This window comes from Onychostruthus taczanowskii, unplaced genomic scaffold (assembly GCF_017590055.1).
Source record: "Onychostruthus taczanowskii isolate IOZ18803 unplaced genomic scaffold, ASM1759005v1 scaffold2, whole genome shotgun sequence".
Lineage (NCBI taxonomy): Eukaryota > Metazoa > Chordata > Aves > Passeriformes > Passeridae > Onychostruthus > Onychostruthus taczanowskii.
Window position 1 is genome coordinate 14,739,537 of NW_024499239.1, and position 21,475 is coordinate 14,761,011.

At 38.2% G+C, this 21,475-nt stretch overlaps 1 protein-coding gene across 6 annotated transcripts in view; it reads left to right on the forward strand.

Annotated features, from left to right (window-relative positions):
* The first annotated feature begins 6,150 nt into the window (after nucleotides 1-6,150).
* FAM184B (family with sequence similarity 184 member B) overlaps nucleotides 6,151-21,475 on the forward strand; it is a 39,367-nt gene continuing 24,042 nt past the window's right edge. For 2 of the 6 annotated variants that reach the window (XM_041402440.1, XM_041402442.1), the window contains exons 1-2: nucleotides 6,151-7,132; nucleotides 19,871-20,629. In XM_041402440.1, the coding sequence (XP_041258374.1) occupies nucleotides 6,998-7,132; nucleotides 19,871-20,629 (894 nt within the window). In that variant the 5' untranslated portion in view covers nucleotides 6,151-6,997. The remainder of the gene's footprint in view (nucleotides 7,133-19,870; nucleotides 20,630-21,475) is intronic. The other 4 variants (XM_041402443.1, XM_041402444.1, XM_041402445.1 and 1 more) reach the window with 3 other exon arrangements.

Consider the following 21,475-nt stretch of genomic DNA (forward strand, 5'->3'; position numbering starts at 1 on the left):
GTAATTGAGTGATAAGGTCTCCCTGAACCTTCTCCAGGCTTTCCACCCCCAACTCCCGCAGCTGCTCCTCGTGGGGTTTGTGCTCCAAGCCCTTCAGGGCGGGCTGGGAGGGAGAGGGAAGGGCTGGGGCCGTGCGGGGCTGCGATGGCCCTGCGGGGCTATATATATATATATATATTTCCAAAATCCTTTGCCGGGAGCAGCCCGGCTGCGGCTGAGGGGAAGCGGCGCGGGCGAGGGCTTGCAGGATTACGTTGGCCAAAATAGTTAAATGCGCCTGACTAACCCGGCCGGAGCCGCTTTCCCAAAGTCCTCTCCGGACGTGAGCACCAGGGAAAGTAAGTACAGACGGGTTCCGTAAACTGGAGCATGTGCGGCTGCAGCCTGAGAAAGCTCAGCTGTCTAAATCATGAAAGCTCATTGAAACTCCCGCTCTCCTGTACCCTCCGCCACGGGCCTGAGAAGGCGGACATAAGGATGCAACACCCATTTGTGCTCCTTCCAGACTGAATCCCTTTTTTGTGGAAATTTCCCCCAAGTTGCCAAGCGTTTCTTGTGAACTTAATGCTTTCCCAGAAATCCTTGAACTTGAGAATAGTAAGAAGCCTCATTATCTAAGCATCTCATTAAAACCAGGAAAGATAACTAAGCTCAAACCCCAGAGCTGTGTTACTGTTACGGAACGTACAGCGAGCATTTAATGACACAATTAACGAGAAACAAGGCCGGGGGTGATTAGCTATGGGGAAATATTCTGAGCATATGTGTGTGTGTATATATATATATATATATATATATATGTATGTATATCTGAATTACAGAGTTCTAGACAACATTCAAAGAAGTGAACACAAGCTGTGGACAGCAGGAATTTAAGGTGTTTGACATCCATATATGCTTGGGCTTTAAGAAAAAAAGTGCCTGATGGACCTCAAGGGATGACAGCTATTTAGTAAGGACAGGTGATAAACCATCAAATGACAACAGGTCAAATAGGCAGGACCTGTCTTGAAGAAAGTCCATTTTTGTCTAAGGAAAAAAAAAAAAAAAAAAAAAAAAAAAAAAAAAAACAACCAAAGAACACCACTAGGGGTCAGTCTTGTTCTAGATCTGAATCTTCCTAGTGTTTTATTTAAAAAGCAGATTTTAATCAACCAAATAATTGGAATTATTTTCTCCTTATAATGGTGTCAAGGATTATGGGATATATATGAGCTGTATATGAAGAATGGAGGGCAGCAGCTGGAGACAAAGTATTTTCTTTTATAGATTAAAATAAATTCTAAAACAATTTAAATATATGGCAGAGGGCTTTTTTTTCCCTGACATATTATGCTACCATGCATTTGTGTATGTTTAAAAAAGATACCTCCATTTTAAAGGTGAGTTTTGTATTTTTTATTAACTTCTAAAATATACGGATCGGGCCTAATCACCTTCTGCTCCTAGAGAGTAGGAAATTGATTCTATATGCACAAATAGTAACATGGAATCTTACATGTTGACATTTTTTCTAAAAGTTTTCATGTTGGAGAAATAATCACTCTACAAAACCACGATAATCAACTGCAAATCATCAATGACTTGAACTTTTTTTAAGGTTAAATTTTGTGGGGAAATACAATGTGTAACAATCTTTCTATGTAATGTATTTTTACTGGATAATTACCTTCATATAGATTTTTTTTTCTGCAATAGAACCCTTGTCTGTGGACAAGAAGATGCAAACAGGAAGATGAGCAGATAAACCTTTATGATTCTTGTGGCATTAAAAAAAACCACAGGACAGTTATTAGTTATTTTAATGAGATCATAATGCAAACTGAATGATTTTTGATTCACATGTTTAGCATCCCAGTTGTGCCTACCTGCATCTCAGGTCTATGGAAGAAGACCTTCCCTGGAGAATACCTCATAGTCCCTTACCATGGATTTCATCTAGGATGTGAGATTTATTTCTTACAGACTGCTTTAAATATTTCTGCTAGGCTTTGCGTTTACAGGTAGAAATAGAAAACTCTCAGTACAACTGATATTTCATGTGTAGGTAAATAACATGCTGAAGTAGGATCACAAATGCTGGTCATGTTTCTGTGGTACCAGATACCTTTTTCAACTGATAGAAGTGTTGCCAGCATAGTTTTTACAGCTTACTTTAGTGCAGCCTTGGCTGCACTGATCAGCTTTAATGAGCCCTGACCCACCTCATGTGATGCCTGAAGCCACAGCCTTTGCCTGTGGGCCCAGGAATCCATTCCAGCTCTGCCCTGCACCTTCACTTCCTTGCTGAACTACTGTGGGGGCTGCTTCCTGAGGGGTGAATATAATAAGTGACTGGGAGGGCAAGGATGTAATGAAGCCTCAGATGTTATAGCCAGTGGCATTTCACAGTTCTATCCAGCAAAGAATGATGAAATTCTGAACCTTGAATGGTGCTCTGGGCCCTGGAGGGTAATTGCACTCTATTAATTCCAGCTTTTTTCCTTGTCCTTTGAAGTAGTGACCTTATCTGCCATGATCTAATTCTCATGACTCACTGTTCTAGATCCTTTCTCTTTGCTTTGTTGGTCCTGTTATGTGAGCAAATGCAGTGCCACAGGGTAAGCCAAACTTGCTGCACGCCAAGTACTTTGTGGTAATAATAAATGTAGGTCATTGGATAAAAAATTGAAGTAGCAAAAAATGGAAGTTGATGTTATCCTGTTAGGTGTTCAAGGGCTTTTACATCTGATATGTCCGGTTGGTTCCAGTTTCCATATTTAAAACATAAACACAGTAATGCTTCATCCATAATCAAGCCATCATTATGCAATAGAATCTCAGCTTATGTCCACCACATTCCTCCAAAACTTGTATATATGAAAGCTATAAAATTGTATATACCTTTTTGAATAGTTAATGTTTTCAGTCAATGAGGAAATCAATGGCCCTTCTGCTGTTATTGGAATCCTGTCTGTTTTCTGAGGTGGGGAGAAATTAAAAATATAAAGTAGTTATATATAATATTTTTATATCTAATTATGTACAACATGGGTAATTACCTAAGATGTATCAGTGGCAACACTTTATATTTGTCATTTTTCTTGCACTCAATCCCAAAACAAGTTTTATTGGAAATGGAATAGTGAATTAGGTGAGCAGCATATGAGTCTTCTGACTGTTATTTCTGACTTTTATGAGTCTTCTGACTGTTATTTCTATCCTTATTTCCCTTTTTTCCCCCCTCTTGTCAAAAAAAGAGAAAATGGTTCCTGGATTCTCTATTCTGGGGTCAAAAAGCTACTCTAGTACCAAAGTGGATGTAAATGGAGATCAAAAATTAGGGTAGTGATTTAGGATTTGAATTAGAATCTCAGGGGTGTATCTTCCTTTACTGACACACTAAGTTGAGATGTTTTCAGTGAGTTTTAGTAATACAGCTTTTTCATTTGAAACACAGAATCACAGGAAGGTTTAGATTAGCAAGGACCTTGAAGATGATCTAATTCCTGCTGCCACCCCAGCGCTGCCATGGGCAGGGATGCCAGGCACTAGCTCAGGTACCCAGGGCCCCATGCTGTCAGCTCTGACAAGCATGACAGTTAGTGGCTAACTGTTGTTCTACCATTTGCAAAGGCAAACTTTGTTGGACTGCAAAACAGCAGTAGAATGTAATCCAGGAGGGAATCAGTTTAACTTTGCTCTTGTATATTAAAAAAAATCTCACTGAGCACTGGTGTTCAGACAAGGAGTGAAAGAATTAGGCTGTATTAATTGTGTTTTAGGAAAGCTCTCTGCAGTGTGTTAAATGAAGGTGCAAACTTATGTATTAAACATTGGCAACAGAAATTTTTTTTTAATGTCTTGGAATTTGAGGGTATGGCTCTTTTAATAGTAACTAGTAGCTAGTCAGGAGATTGCAGAAGTTACGTAGTCTGAGTGTTCAACAAGCAGGAGATATGAAAAATGGAAGGCTTATAGTCTCTTGCTCATGTATGTTTTTGGGGTTTTTTTTTTTCCAGAAAGGAAATTAGTTAATATATCTGAACAGCAAAGCTACAAACCTGTGTACAGTTAATCAAAGACATATAAAAACTGTAGTGACATGACCACCTTCTCTCACAATTTTTTTTTAACCAAAAATAATAATTCAAGCAAATAATAATTCAGCAAATAATAATTCAAGCAGAAGTGTATGCATTTTCTGGTTAAATTTTTGATTCCTGTTTTAAACTGGTTTTGCCATCTACTGCCCCAAGTTCAGACACATTCTGAAATTTACTGGTGTTCCATGTGATTCTCACAAAACCCATATTTGTATAGTACACATTTAGATTACGCTTTGTGACATCCTTCTTTTGTAATCTTATTTATAGGTGATTCCTAGATCAGTTACAAGGGGGAAAAAAAAAAAAGCTAAATGCTCATTGAAACATTCTGGCATTATCTGCTGAAATTCTGTTCTTGATACTAAGTTGGGTTTTTTGAGTAATTAAACTAATGAACTTTAGTCACCTGTGAATTTATTTTCTGTTGTTGTATTTTCTGGTGCATGAGATCTGATTGAAACTTTTCCAGGGTTTGAAGTATTGCCTGAGAAGTCTTGTCTGGACTGAGAATACTTCACCAGTGACAAATTATGTTCTGCTAAAACATCATCTTGTACCAAAGTCTCAAGTTCTTTCCCTCTAATGACCCAAAATTCATAAACAGCCTGCTTGAAGATATCTCAGTAGTTTATTCCTTTCCCAGTGTATCTGAGATCTGTGCTTTTCTGCTCTGCCCATATAGGTGTCTCAAGTCTCTACCCACCCCTGCATCCAGGTCCAATGTTTAATAGAACCATAAATGTTACTGTCCACCTGTGTGATAACACAGGTAACTACTTGTAAAACCTATTATGATTTTCTTAATTTGCTTTCTATTTTCACTTAGTTTGTTCTATTTTTTTCTGAGGAAACAATGTGTTAGGACTTTGCTCCAGCCCTTTCTCTTCTCTTGATTGTCCTAATAAGCTTGTAAATTTAATAAAAATCTTACATTTAATTAAATTCCTAGGCTTTTTCTTAAATTGATGACCAGATAGAGAAGGTATTATAAAATATTAACTGAGTTAAACTTATGTGTGAGTACATGTCTTAGCAGATATCAGACAATTTGCAGTGGCATGTCCCTATGTCCTAGTCACAGAAGTTCCAGCAGCATCTTGGACACGAGTGCCAGTGAACAAAGAAACTGTACTTAGTTATTCCTTTGTGCAAGGATCTGTTTCTCACCTTTTCTTATTAATGTTCTTTCTGGGCTAAACATCATTCCTCTGCTTAGCATCTCTCAGCAACTGTGATCATTTTCATTCATACATTGAATTTCTCAGTCTTCATGTCCTCTCATTCCTGGAGTGAAGATTCTTTCAGACGCTGGAGATTTAGAGTCTCTCCTTTTCTCCCGGCAATCAAGGGTTTGGTTTCCCTCCTAAGGTCTTATCTTCTTATATCTTTACAGTGTTCCTTCTCCCCACTGCCTTGTAAGTATCCTTCTGCCCTGATCTTTTCCATTTAGGAGTGTTATTCTTAACAGTTCTTTGTCTCTCTTTGCCCTCATCAAGGTTTTTCTGTTTTCCTTCTGCCCTACCATTGACTGACACCAATCTTTCTTTGCCTCACCAAAGTTTTTCTGTTTTCCTTCTGCCCTACCATTGACTGACACCAAATAATCTTTCTCCTCAATTCTGACAGTCCTCAGGAAGCTCTTTTTTTAAACCCACCACTAGCAAAGTGGTGGGTTTAAAAAAAACCAACCATCTTCTCACCCAAGAAAGATGGCAAGAACTGCCAGGAGATCAGACTGGAAAGCTGCCTGCCTTTCCAGGTAAGGGCAGCAGAAGAAGCAGCCTCATGACCCCTCTGGCTGCAGGGCCTGAGGTGGAGTCCTCGGCCTTCCCATGGGGTCTCTTGCACAGGCTGCAGTGACACATCAGAGGGGAGTTGGGCAGCTCTTGGCTTCCTTCATGTGTTCTTTTTCCCTTTTCCTCTTTTCTACCTCTCTTACTTCACCCTACTTGGCCTTCTTCTACTTCTTTTCTTCTAGACTTGTTTAAACGTGTTCACCAAGTTTTCTTCTTGCATTACACTTCACTGAAGCATTCTCTTTAAAAAATCCCATTAATAGCTTGCCTTCTTTTTGTGTTTGTGTTTTTTTCTGCCTTTCTGTCCCTTTACTTATTTTGCATTTCCAAGCCTGATCTCTTTGAAACAGTGTGCGCATTAAAATAAATAAATAAATAAATAAATAAATAAAGACCTGTAATACTGTTAGTTTTCTTCAGGCACCTTTCCAGTGCATTTAATATAACTGAAGGGCACGGAGTTTCCTTGGATAAGGCAGGCAGACCGGATCCTGGACACCACTCCTGGGCTCAGCTGTACAGCTCGTGGGCCCTCTTTGGCTCCCATTCTGCTTTCAACACAGCAGCAAAAGCTGAGCAAAGGTTTTCTTCATCACCTATGGGCCCATCCTGGTTTAGAGTGGATTGCCAAAATAACAGAGCATATGAAAGGTGCCAACACTCTCTTCTCAGATGACCTCTGCAGTCCTTTGACACTTAAGAAGGCAGCATGATCTGATCTCAGGCAATCTCTACTACAACAGATCCCCGGCAATGTCTGTGTTACTGCCTCTAGGCTGGCTCAGCGTCTCCAGCGGGGAATTTGTAGCACCCAGCCGCTGGCGTCTTCTCCTGGCGGAAGCTCAACCATTTGAAGAGAAGGGGAGGGAAAAAAAAATCCCAATCAGGACGCTTGCACATGCTGTTCTCTGCTTGCTCGCCTGGGTGTTCTGCTGAAGGACTGGGACATCTGCAGAGGAGGGGGAGCGGCGGCGGCTGGAGCGTGCCCTGGTCAGGGCTGGAGTTCCTCCAGCGCCGGGGGCTGTGAGTGCGCTCAGCCGGGGGGCGAGCAGCGGGGCCGGGATCGCGCTACCCGGAGCGTACGCAGACAGACGTGATTCAAATTCAAGCCTAATGGCCTCTGGCATAAACAACATTCATCAGCCCGGGACTTGCAATGGATCTAAAGCCGCTCGTAGCAGCTCGGCAGAGGAATGCAGTCGGGAAATGCACGTGAAAATGTGCAAGAAGATTGCCCAGCTCACTAAGGTAAGTCTCGCTGTTGCAGTCTTTCAAGGGAGGTGAGGCTGTCCTGGCCGGGGGTGTCAGGGAATTGTCTCCTCTGGTGCCCCTAAGAGGAGGCAAGGGAAGCGGGTCCTCTCTTCTTAGGCTGTTGCCGAGAACATCGCCGTGCACAAACTTCCCTGCGCACAGTTCCCCCGCGGGGGCTGCAGCCCGTCCTAGGGGGTGCCTTTGTGGCAGCCGGTGGACGCCTGCACTGAACTGCTCTGATTACCGTGCGACCATAACGGGAGGAGCTCCAGCTCCGCCAAGACGCGGGGTTTGACTGGCAGCTGTTCAGAGGGATTGGTAGTATCCGCTTTGCTTCTAGAATTACGAAGACTGCAAGTAATTTGAGTTTTATAGGTTCTCAAGTAATATTGTTACAAAGCTGCAGCCAGCGCGTGGTACTACAGTACAATAATACTCTGACTCGCAGCTAATTGTTCCTGATGTGCATAAGGGCTACTTTAAATGACGTTTGTAAAAGGAGTTGAGAAGAGACAGGACTGAATTACGTGGTATATTGTACTTAAAACTTTTAGTCAATAGTGAACTATTTGATATTTTCCACACCGTGTTAAGAAATGATTAGATGTAGATGTAAATGTGTAGGAAATGGCAGTTATCTATTAACCTATTCTTATGCTGCATCTTTGTCAGTGAGGAAAACATATTTACTACCCTTGTTTATGCAGTTTTTACATGGTCTGTAACCTCACTGCAATTGATATAGACTTATTGGCAATGAAAAAACATTGACTGAAAATACAGGTCAAAGAATAAGAAGTCATTTAGATGTTCAAGTGAGAATGGCTTACTAGTTACAGTGCTATCATTCTCATAATAACTGTATGTGATAGTGTACATCATGTGCATCAATACATAAACAAGAGCTACCTCTAATTACATGTACTTCCTATATTATACCTTCTGTACTATACCAATACTTACTTTACAGGTTCTTTGTATGTTTTAATAGAATTTGTACACAATAAAATCCTTTCTTTTGCCCATACATTGTATAATTTTATTGCAGTAATTTTTTTCATATGTCTTTTGCTAAATTTCTACTGTTAAAGTGTGTGTGGGTTGATTTCTTTAGTTTTGATAGAATTTCCCCTCTAGATGCTTTTCAGTTATCTGAAATAAAGATGATTTATACCTGAAGCTCAAAAAATACTTCTGAAAAGCAAATAATTCTGTTTTGGAATGTGGCTTTTAAGAAGTAATTTTCTCTGCAATACTTACAGAGAATTCATGGCACAACTGGAATTTAAATCACATGCTTTCCCTTCTGAAGTCTGTGTAGACTAATGCAGTGCCAACAGCAAGCACGTAAGAAGCAAAATCTGACACCAGATCAACTGAAAATTGGCTATATGGCAAATTTGTTATAGTAATTTTTGGCCTAGGAATTTTGAGAGCTCCTTTTTAAAGCTCTTGTTTTCTTGGTTATATTACAGTCTGAATGATTATAATAAAATCCCTTCTAAATTTAAATGGCCCATAGTGCTTTCCTTTTTGTTTCTAACTCATTATGCAATAGTGCTGTGTTGTTGCACAGCTGCAACTTCCTGTCTCAGTGACTGTAGATTTTCATTGAGGAGGAGATAATGATCTCATTATTCATCCACTCAGTTTTGTGCCAGGTGAGATGTGTGCAAAATATGTAAATTAGGTATAAGATATAGATCTTGACTTCCATTCTCTTTGTTACATAGTCACTAGGGGCCTCCTCCTACTCTCAAAGGCAAAGTGTGTAAAGGTATCAACAGGAACCAAAGTGGGTGAGATGATGAGTTCCTGTCCTTGCATGTAGTGCTGATGATGTCTTAAGGTGTTAGGGATCCAGGAATACAGGGATCCAGGGAATCCCAACAGCTAATTTGGACAGAGACTCTGCGAGCTGCTCCCATTCTACTACCCTGCTATTTCTGGTTTTGTAGAGGTAGAATATAGGAAGTTTTCATACCTTCAGTCATGCATTTTTTCTCTTCCCAACATTTTTGGCTGTAGCAGCAAAAAATACAAACCTTTAGCAATATTTTGTTTGCTTTGAGCCACAGACTACTAGTTTTTTGTAGCTCATTTCTCTTGAAATGGCTGTATTTGTATTGTATTTGATTGTAGTATAATGCATGACTTTGTAGTAGTTATTAAGTAATACCAATGATGACGTTCAAACTTCTCCATCAGACACTGGACCCATGGCATGCTGTTTCATGCTTCCCAGTTCTTTGTACTTCTGTATCTGTTTAGCAATGACGTGGAGTTTAAGATGCATGGTGACTTTTATAAGACTTGGGGTGTCACTCCCTGCTGCCTCAAGTTATGGATTTGTAACATCTACTGGCTATTAAGGGATTTTCATGTGCTTATGGTATCTCAGCATAGTCCTTTTCACTTGAAATAGGATGAGAAATTCAAATGAGCTTTTGAAGAAGAGGGTTGAGGATCAGCTTTCATTAACAGAGGCAGTTTGGACAGGGCTGACAGGAACTAGATACACCACAGATATCTGTGCTATTCAGGCTTCTTTTCAAACCTCTGCCAGTGTGGCTCAAACCAAACCTGCTGTTCTGGACTGCAGTTCTGAAACCAAGCCTATTATGAGTACCTAGAAAGGTGACAGTACCTGGTGATCAGAGAGCTAAGCCACAAACTAGTTTGTTTCCTTCTTAGAAACAAATTCCTGGATACCAATTGAGGGGTATTTTTTAATGAGAGAAAACAGTTATTCTCAAATACTTTTTTCCCCTCAGGGTTCATCTGACCCTATATTGCAAATCTGGGAACCTTGTTGTAAGTCACACATTTTAAATTGCAGTATTACTGGTCAAGCAGATTGTTACTAAAAAAAAAAAGTCAAAAAGTCAAGTAGTCTGGCAAAAATTTTGTGTATATATGTTGGATACTGTGAGCTGTAACAGAGGAAAAGAGTGCTGATGCAAGGAAAAGTTAATTGCTGGTAAAATGCACTTGCAAATCCTTTTTTCCCTTTAGGGGAAAGAAATGTCAAAGGGAAGCAAGTGTGTTCCTCTTCCAGAAGCAGCAACATAGGCAGATGTTCCTTAATGACTCTGTGTGGTGCAGTTCAAAATGTTACATGTTCTGACTGCCTATCACCAGCAGTCACTAGGAGGTTTAGCCCCTCAGCTCGGTCAGCAAGGTAGAAAATATGACCATTATTTAATAAGCTTCAGTGGAAAATCAGCCAGAAAAGCAAAACCCTCTTTCCTGCATTGTTTAAGGGAGGGATGGCTGATTCCTGCTCTATTATGCTCATATTTAGTTTTGTTAGCTTCACTCTTGTGGGTGGAGATTTACCTAAAAATTCAGTAAGTGACCTGGCACAGTGTGTGAGGCCATAAACTGTGTACACCACTGCAGTGTCTTGTAGCAGGGCTATATATTAGACCTTTTAACCTTTCTCCCTTTATTTGTCATAAAGCTGTCGAACATTTCTTGGTTTTAGACACGAAATATGATCAAACTTTAATGGTTTATTCTGGAAGCACCTAACAGCTGGATAACTCTAACAGAGCACTTCTGTGGTCTACTCATATTCCTGTTGAGAAGTGTGGCCTTTTCCACATAGTTTAAGTTTATTGGCCTTGTTTGCTGTGGTGTATTAACAGTACTCACTAACCAGTGCTTAAGTGGTTCAGCTGCTGTGCAGTTAGTTATTATGCTACCAGAGCTCTCCTGTGTGCTTAAGGCTTTTTGATCTCAGCTCTCTAGAGACGTATTCAATATTCTACAAAAATGAAGCAAAATAGAATAGAATAAAAACTAGGATCATGCTTTTGGAGCAACAGTATTTTTCTTTTCAGCAAGGAATATAAAAATTATTTCCATGTAGGCGAATAGAGAGAATCTATACAACTGCTTAAATCATGTGCTAACAAGACCAACAAAATCAGCCATCCATAGCCCCAAGTACTTTCTGATGTATTTGTTTTCATTATTTTTGTGTACAATTTGCTATCAAAGCTAGCATTATTTTTGCCTATGAGCTGACAAGAATGTGCAGTAACTTGTCATTACTATGTTTTTCCTTACAGAAAGTTCCTCCTTAAAAAGGATCTCCTGTATTATTAAATGTATGATCAACGCAATAAAATTGCGTTGATCAGCTAGTCAAAAGCAGTATTAAAGCCATACTTCTGTTAGGAAAATGCCTAGTATCTTCTTTGGATAGCTAGAAATTATCATTTAAATTAATTCATGGGAGAAGAATGACATCTATGTATGGAATTACTTCCTTACCATACAAATTTGTCACTAATTATATCAAGTTTGCAGAAAATCTGATGGTCTTATTAACTGGCAACTCAAGACTACTTTATAATGGAGAGTACATAATGAATTCAAGTCTCTTTATCAATGAATACTAGTTAATGTTTATATACATGTTTTACATATTATTAATATGCAAATTACAGGCAATAGGCAATAAAATATCTAATGATCCATTAATTGCATAAAAGAAAATTGCAAGCTTATAGCTTTTCTATGTTCTGTCTTTTTTTTATGGTAATATTTACAAGTCCCTTTTTCAGTCACACTGTAATAGTACCTCTCTCCTAATATTTCCTTTAACCGGTATGTACATGCCAGTGTTTTACAATTGTGAAAATTATACCCAAATTAGAAGTCATTGCCAAGTCAGTTGAAGATATTCTCTTGTAAATATTTTGAGCTATGTATTTGAGTTTTTTGAACACTCCAGCATTGAATATTGTATATAAAATACCTATTTTCCTTAAAGTATCATGTTCTTCCTGCCCCACCCCCTCAGCTGTCACATCCCCATTAGTTAAAAATTTTCTGTGTTTTATTAAAACAGCTGTAACACTGAGGTAGAACTCTCTCTGTTGCCACCTCTACACTCATATTTTAAACACCTTAAGTGTCTCACTGTTCTTCCTGCCTGTACACAAACAGACTGTCTTTATTCTGGTTCTGAAAACTACTTAACCTGTGTTTTTAAGTAGGAACAGATAGACATGTGAGTTTTGGGGTGGTTTTTTTTTTTTTTTTTTTTTTTTTGGCTTGTGCTTAAAGGAAGGCAGGAAGTCTGTGAATGTAGTTAGAGCAGTACCAAGTCTGAGTTAATTTATCCAACCCCCCAGTGGGCAAAATAATTCAATCTTCTCTGTGCTGGTTCAAACTTGGCATTTTTGTTCATGTGTATTCATTTGTCTTCCAAAGCTTGGAGACAGCAGAGCACACACAACTCTGTTACTGAGGAAATATTGCCTTTATTTCATAAAGAAACTACAAACTGACTGACTGCTTTCAAATAGGGATTTTTTTTTTCTTAAGTTAACGGCCTGGGTGAAATTCTTCTGAAGGAAGATTATATTTTTTAAATGTGTGTGTCAATCAGAACTTTGCCTGACTTGGTTTTTAGGCGCCTAAGGTAAACACAGTTTACTACCAGCGAAATCTTCTGTTTTAATTATCTTTGGAAGCTACAGCATCTGGCTGTGACTGTGCACTGACTGGTTGTTACTATGTAACCCTCTTAGAGGGTTATAGAAGAGCTACCTTTAAATGTAAATATGAGCCTATTTTACTTTTTTTTCATTCAGCAAGAGAGAACTACTAGAATTTGACAACAAGGCTGTAAAGAACTATAGCTAATACTTCCACGTGTTTCACAATGTTGAAATGTTTTTACTAAGATACTGATATGCCTTAGTATTTAATAAAAAGAGTATATTTTCTGTAGACTACAGGACATAGCAAAGCAGCTCGGCGCATTGCTGCTACACTCTTTGCAGTCTGCTTCCACTTTTTCTGATGATAAATGGTGGTTAAACTTTCTTGGTTTTATGATCATTGATGCAATCCCAGAAGGTGTCCAGCGTATGCTTAATAAGAGTATCTTCCTGAAATGGGAATGTGAGTAGTAACTGTATTCAATCTGTCTCCATTTTACTGTTACAAAGGTTTGTGTAAAAATGTCCTGGGTACAAAAGTAACAGTGTAGTATTATGATGTATATAATTATGTAGCCCTTTTGCTTCATAACACTATGTTGACTTGGGGTTCAGTGATGCTGCTTTGAAAATGAGGAGAGAAACTGAAAGAAAAATGTCTTTTAAAAAACACTATGGTGAGGTTGGTCTGGGACAATAGCCTGATTCTGATGGTGCCCAGAGAGTTACAGGAATATGACATGCATCTGGTGTTCTTGTCTAAAGTTTCATTGCCTTCATTGATGTGTGAGATTTTCCAGAGACTGGCAGGGTATCTTAATACTTTCTTGCCCTAACTGGTTTACAATCACTTCTTGAATCCCTGTGATCTTTTAGCTGAATTTGCTTACAGCAGCAAGAACTTAAATTTTGGTGCCTCTAGTAGCAGAAGCTGGTGTTATAAATTTATAGATTCTTGAGGGTTCTGATGGTTTCTTTTCTTAATTAGCAAAGTATCTAAAATGTGCAAAGAAATCTTTTAAATTGTAAAAAAACCTCTCTGAGAATGCAAACTACAGGAGAGTAAGAATTTGATCCAATCTGTATAATGCTTTAGTTTGAATTAAGAAGAAACATGACTCATTTTATCTATGCTTATCACAGATCTACATAAAGGGCAAAACTTGCAATAAATATTGTGTTTTAAATAAATTATAATATTTGTTTCTACATAACCATGTATTTGTTTGGGAAAAATCTCTTCCACCTCGAGCTGTAAGCTGTAATTAAATCAACAGTTCTACAACTTATATTTGCAAGACTTCCAAATACTGCTGTACTTAAAGTAAATACTTGGAAAGATGGGAATCAAGCAAGAGCTTACTTGACAAGTCTGGGTACTGTATTTATTGTAAAATTGGACAATGTTGCTTTATTGGAATCTGCAAATCAGAAGGTATTTTGGAAGCATAAAATTTCAGGTAGATATCTAGAATGATTAAAAAAACCAACCGAACAAAACTCTTGAAAGCACTGAACTGCAATTCTGCAATTTAGTCTGCAAATAAAGTCTGCAATTTAGATTCTTTAAAGTTCTTTAAAAGTCTGGGATGTAATGAAACATTTCTCAAAATACAGTGTTATTTTGGCAAATGAATTCTATCACCACTGTATTTAAATCTGGTTGATGAAATGCATTAGCTCATATTTTTGAAGCATAATTGAGATCAAACTTCTGTGAGTTTTAGATAGGTTTATATCCTAGAAGAACTTGATATGTAACAAAAACCAGACCTAAATTATCTGTGAATTTCATGCAAATAAGGTCTTTTTTTTTTTCTTTCTATTAACACAGAATTGGTGACTTCACTTGTGTACTAAAAATTCACCTGGTCTACAGTGACAACAATGGACAGAGGACATACATTTGTCAGACAGATCCTCCACCTCTTACACATTATACATCTGACAGAGTGGTTAGACATAGACAAACAAATTCAGTAATTCTGGAGACATTTTTGGTATTTATGCAACACAGATTGGTCTTGTGACTCTTATTACAGTCAAGACACTTCCTGGACTCCCAATTAACTTTTGTGGCTCTACAGCATATTTTTTCTGTGCTGAAATTATTGGTGCCTTTTATAGCGCTCTGTTTGTGGAAATATTCTTGCAATACAGTTTTACCTTCATAATTCTTAAATTGCCTAACAGTTATTCTTGTGGCTTATTAGAAACTGTAAAATACAAAGGAGGGACAGCTGGATGTCTCTTTAGTAAAATTTAGTAAAATTTAGTAAATTTTAGTAAAATTTAGGCCAGAGCTCATTTGATGTTAAATCACACTTGAGAGATTGGGTGCAATACATAAACCACTAAACTACCATTTTCTGTGTTCAGTATTACACTACACCAAGAAAAATAAAAAGGTAAAAGATGGGACCAAATAAATATACTTGTGCCATTTTCTTGTATTAAATTTAAACTAAAGAGGGTGGCAGAAAGAGTAAAAAAACGTGACAAAATATATTAGAAACCTGTAGACATTCTATGTTTATGCTGTCTTGATACATTTTAGTATTTCATTGTATTTTTTGGACTGACTGTAACACATGGTACGTGTAGGAAAAGGGGTGATATGTTTAAATTTGAAGAATGTAAGATCAACTTGCCCTCTTCTGCGGCGAATCTCTAGACAAGGCGAGCCTGAGGCAGACTGAGGAGGGTGACATTGCACCATGAGCTTCTGCCCAAGAGCCATCAGATCATGTAAACACAGGTGGATTTCATACAGAGCCATTGGCTACCTTGGTGCTGCACCACCTACCTCTTCCAGGGTGGTGCAGCACAAGGTAGCTGGGAGACTCTTCCAGGGTCTCAAGGGCTTTATTATCATGGATGAAAGGATATAGATTCACCCTAAAATAAAAGCGAACCTTGTGGAGCAAAATCCTTTTTTATTATTGTAATTAGGATTCATTCTGGTGTAGGATACAAGCCATGCACCTCTTTGGGATGTTTGGAGTGACAATTTGTTTAAAGCTTCTCTCATACTACACAAGACTGTGTTTATGTTATGAACAATTGCTGCAAATATTTGGATGCATGAAATTATTCCTGTGCTTTCAGGGAACCACAAAGAATGCAAGGAGAGAGCTGAGACTTAGTACTTTAGGTCCCAGGTCATACCTCAGATAGAGTAATATAATTTATCACCACCTTTGTATGAAATCAGCATAGATGTAAAATGGGATCAGCATTGTAGCTAATCATAGCCTAGGCCTGTACCTTAATTAAAAGACATTATTCTTCAGTCCTAGAACATGAGAGACTGATTAGAGTGTCAATTAATGAATTGTGGGTGGTGGGTTTATTTTCTGGAAAGCCTGTGGAGTTGATGACAAAGGAGGCCAGGGGATAGAGGAGCCATTTGTTTAAATAACTGAAGTTATTTTTAATAATTTCTCTGTCCTTTGCTTTTAAAGACACCATTTAAGGCTGGCATGTTTATCAGTACCTCTCTCTGCTCTGCTCGGCAAGCAGACAAGATGAGTTCAAAGAAAAGTGTAAAGGAGATGATGCAAGGAGTGACCTGGCAACAGTGAGCCTCTAGCAAACTTCCTCCTTACTAATAGAAGTTTGTCTCCTTCCCTGCTTTGTGTAGAATGCTGCTGGGAGTACCCTGTTTGGCACCTTCATCCAGGGCCTCTTCTCATTCTTTTGGTGGGTTTTTTTTTTGGTTGGTTGGGGTTTTTGTTTGTTTGTTTGTTTGTTTGTTTGGGTTGGTTGGTTGGAGGGGTTTTGGGGGGGATTTTTTTGGTGGGTTTTTTTGGTGTGTTTGTTTTTTTTGGTTTTTTTAGGGTTTTTTTTTTGTTTGTTTGTTTTGTATTGTTTTTTGGGGTTTTTTTTTTTTGTTTTTAACTTTTTTGTCAGGAAGGTTTTGTGTCTACAAGCTTGGGCCTGAAAGAAGACTATTTATGATCTTCTGCTTTTCTGTGTTTATTCTTAATATCATCACTCCATCTTCCATACCAAATTGTCTTATTCAGCTAGAAAAGCAAACTGCTAGAACTATTTTTTTCATTATGATAGTCAGGTTCCTCTAAGAGTAGTCTTTAACACTACTGTAGGAAGAGAGTAATTTTTGGTTTGAATGCTTTGACTGTCTTCAATGTTAAGGTGCAGTTTAAAGTTTTCTTTTTAATTTTTTTTTTTGTTTGGTTTGGTTTGTTTGTTATGTTATATCACCAGAAGGAAAATGAGAAAGGAAATTCTATTTAGATTTACAGCATTTGGAGGATAAACTAGGACAAATAAGATTCACATTCACTGCACTGTTAATATTCAAGCGTATATGTATAATATTTTTTTTTACCAACCTGCCATACAGCACTCAGATGCTATAAACTCAGTACAGTGTTTCCCAATCCATTTGGTTTTGGAGAGCTGTGAGGAGGCAGAAGCCATTGGTGTTATGGTAGCGACTCCAAGAGCAGTGTTGTGCTCTTTTCATTTGAAAGCTATTCTGTCTGTACTGTCAAATGATCAGTTTTAGAGCTGCTTTTTAAAAGCTGTTTATCAACACAGCTGTTAAGGGATTTATACCACATTAGTGTACACTCACAATGTACAGGTCTGAAATAATTTTTCAATATTTTTCCTTTCATAAAGCAGTGGATTCATCTCATATAACTCCAGTCTTCAAAATGAGGTATCTGGAATGGGAATATAGGAGCTATATTCAGTAGGGAGTAAAAGGGAAGGGTTTAAATTTCATAAAGTAGAGAGCAGCAGCCGTCTCAAAATTAAATCTTTTAAGAAGGTTAAGATATGGAGGAGTCAGTTTCAGCACTCAAGCTTGAAGATTAAATTTAAGGGCATGCAAATCAAAATGCTTCACTGTGGTTCTAGCCAGTATTGAACAGAAGTGTAGGATTCATAGATGGGGCAGGGTGGCCAGGTTCTTCCATTGTTTTAGATAACCAAGGTGCTGGTGGTAGTCTAACTACCACCTGGTAGCTAGAATGGCTAGTAGCTGGCTCAGTGCAATTTGGGAAACCTGTATAATTACGTGAGATTTTAGTGGAATCCTGAGCACAACATAGCATGAGACAGGCCATGGTGATGTGCTAGATAAATTTGTCATTGAGTGAAAATCAGAGTCACAAAGGTTGGATGTTCATTTCTGTTTTAGTGATGGAATGAAATACAGAAATGTGACCACCAGCATCTGACCTAGTTTACTGAAGAGTTACCCAGCCTAATTACTGGTCATTCAGTGTGGAAAATGTGGGCAAGAATAATCTTCTTGGAGTTTTTATGTCTGTCTCCTGAATAGATAAGAGCTGTTCATAGAATGATTTTAGCTAGTGAGATGAAGAAATCTGCTCAGTGTACTGTAACTCTTTCAGTTTCAAAGGAAAATTATTAAAAATAACAGAAAGGAATTAATGGCTTGTAATCTAAGGCCCCAAAATATACTAATCTAAATGTAGACAATAGCTTATTGTCTGGTATTCTTCTGAAATATGATGCTGTTATTCTATTTTGTCAAATGTTTATCAAGAAACATTTGGACTGTGTTTTGCATTTGTGACTTTTTAAGCCTTCTGTACCTAATTCATTACTGCCAGGGAGGAAGTTTACTATACACAAGATGTATTTGTGTATTTGCTTTCATTTATGGTTGACTGAAATTCAATGTGTTATTCATATATATATAGCACAAAAAGTCGTTGGACATAGATAAGCAAATTCAATAATTCTGAAGACATCTTCAGAATCTGGACTTATATAACACATTGCAGGCTTGTGACACTTATTCTGGTCAAGTCACTTACTGAACTATCAATTGAGACTTGTCCTGATACAGGCTTGAAGATTATAGGGGCACAACTCTAGCATAATTAAATAATTAATTGTGTCATTGTTTCTGTATTTATTTATTTATCTACTTAATTAAGGCTATGATTTTCTCAAACATTATCTAAGAATATTTTGATTAACTGCTGTGGGCTCAGGCCAGACTGAAAATATTTGAAAATATCAATACTTGGGCACAAATTTCAAACCTAGTTTTTTAGAGCAGTAATTTCTCCCTAAAAAAACCCTAACCAACCAAGCAAGTCAAAAACCTTCCTACATAATGTGTTCTCCTTGAATTAGATAACTATGTCCAGTAGAAACTGGATTGGTTCCCATATGTCCTAGTGGAGGTCTGAAAAGACAAGTATGTGTGTTTTCAGGGCAGTTATTCTGTTGTTCAGTTATATGTAGCTGTAAATTTAAGTTGGGCATTTACTCCTCATTTCAAGGCTTCTGTGGGCTTCTAATAGTGTTTTCTTTTTGAAGCAGCAGTAGGGTGCTTGTACAACAGCTTCTCTGAGAGATAGTGTATGTTGTGGTAACAGATGAAGCCTACTTAGGGTAATATGGTCTTACAGTAATGAGAATTATTATTCTGCATTTTATAAAAGAAAATAAAACATTAAAGGGTTTAAATCAGTTGTTTGGAAAAATTACTTATCATCATCAGAGATTTGCTTGAATCTCTAAAAGCTGTTTTGAGATTTAGAGCTGTTACTGAAATTATGGGGGAAAAAACCTGAAATACGTTGCCTGAACACTTCTCAGAATCAAGTCAAAAGATGCTTGCAGGTGGGTAATACGTACCCTGAAATGCTGACCAAACTGACTTGTCAGGAATGTGATTCCAGGAGTGCATCTTCCATGGTGTTTTGACTGAAGTCAGGAGTGCAGAATTTACTCTGCTTTTCATACTTTCATTTACATCAAGAAGTGATTTTGGTCCACATGAACTGCATGTCAGGAGCTCATGTTTCACTGTTCAGATTTGTCACTACTGGTCCCCAGCACTTTTTTGTGCTAAAGGCAGTGTGGCCTTTAGTAGTCCTGCTGCATTGAAGGTCAGATGAACTGAACTTCAAATGAGGAGTCAGTTAGCTAGAGAAGGGACCCAACTTCCTTCTTTGTATTAGAGATCAAACTAGTGACATGAAGTGACAACTTACCTAGAATAAAAAAGAAATTTCTGACAAAAATTTTTTTAAATACTGTTTGTCACCTTTTTTATAAGGTTTTTCAGTTTATAATTGTCCCTTCTGTTCCTAGTGGGATAAAAAAAATTGAAACAACACAAAGACACAGCACCACCAAAAAAATATTAATCTATAGCAGTAATTCTCTTTTAGTGTTTAACACCTTGATAGATACAGTAACTGGATTAATGGCTATTGTTCACAAGATACTTTACTTTTCTATTTTTCTTGTTTGATAGGTGATATATGCCCTGAACACTAAGAATGATGAACATGAGGACAGTATAGAGGCTTTGAGAGAGGCTCATGAAGAAGAAATTCGGAATATTCTTGCTGAGACAAGAGAAACTATTCTCCAGTGTAAAAGCAAAGCTGAAGAAGAGCAGTTACTGAGAAAGCATATTCAGGCCCTTGAAATTGCAGTAGCACAACACAAGAGATTGAAGGAAGAAGCCTTAGCAGAGTTAATATTGTGTAAAAAGCAAGCAGAAGAGAAGGAGTCAAGAACAGAAGAGAAACAAGCACAGACGGGTCTTTCTACAGACACAGTAGACACCACTGCAGACTTTGAAAACAAACTTCCACATTTAAATCAGGAGTTTGATGGACTGCTAAATGAATGCAAAGCATTTAGAGGAGAAAATCTAGATAAAAAAGTAAATTTAGATGAAAAATATAGTGTGGAAAGGCACACTGTAATGAATGAGATAGAAAACCTGAAGAGTGAGAACCAGAAAACATATGAAGAATATACTCAGAAAACAAGAAAACTGCAAGCCCCATGTGAGATACAAAAAGAGACTTTGAAAATAGCTATGCAGCAATCTGTGATAGAAGCAAACTGTGAACAAGGAGAAACAGAGCAAAAGAAGAGCTCAGAGGCTGAGGAAGGTTTTTTGCTGCAGCAGGTAAAGAAGCTGGAGGCAGACCTAGAGGAGAAAAGCCAGAAGATAAATGAGAGGAAGAAGCATTCCCAGAAGCTGAAGGAGCGGATACAGGTAGAGTTAATCCATATCTCTGCCTGAGAAAATGAAAATTATCAATTCTTTAAAATTTGGGAGAGGAGGGGCTTTTACAGATCATGTTGATTCAAATGCTTTTTAAGTAGTAAAGCAGTTTTAGAGGCTTAGAATGGAAATAGGAGTGATATAATGCTGGCATTTTTAAAGATAGAGTTAAGATGATTAGTAACTCATTAGGAGAACACTTTGAACACTATAATTTGTATTCCTTGAGGGAGGAATGAAGTAAAATTTATCTGTTGCCTGAAGAAAGTTTTACCTTTTCTGCCCGGCAATGTGGCGGAACAGCACACAGGCACTACTGCTACCAATGACTGTTTGTTTACAGAGTACATTCTCCTTTTCCCTTGTGGTTGCCAATAGCTCAATGCATGGATATAAAGAGGGTTGGATATGAGAGCTGAGCTGGCAGTTTAGGAGTCAAGTGTTTTGTATGACTCTTGCAGCAATGGCTTGTACCCAGTGCCATGTAATGAAGTGTCCTTTACACTTGTGAAGTTTTATGTGCTGAGCCATGCGACTTTGGCCATTGGTTCTCACCTTGCACTTTGCCTGCCCACCCTCACTGCTGTGTATCTCACACATTTGCAGCACAGCTCAGCAGACCCTTCCTGGTTGCATCATGTGTCAGATGCAGTTTCAGAGGTTGGCATGTCATGGGAAATCTGCCAAACAGCTGCTTTATAAGGTCAGAGTGCAGGAGAGATGCTGATGCACAGTGCTGACATTGTAGCACCCAGCCATGCTCTGTACTCATCAGTTCAACTTTCTTCAGATACTTTTGGTCCTTTACATCACGCAAACTCACCTACCAGACATGCC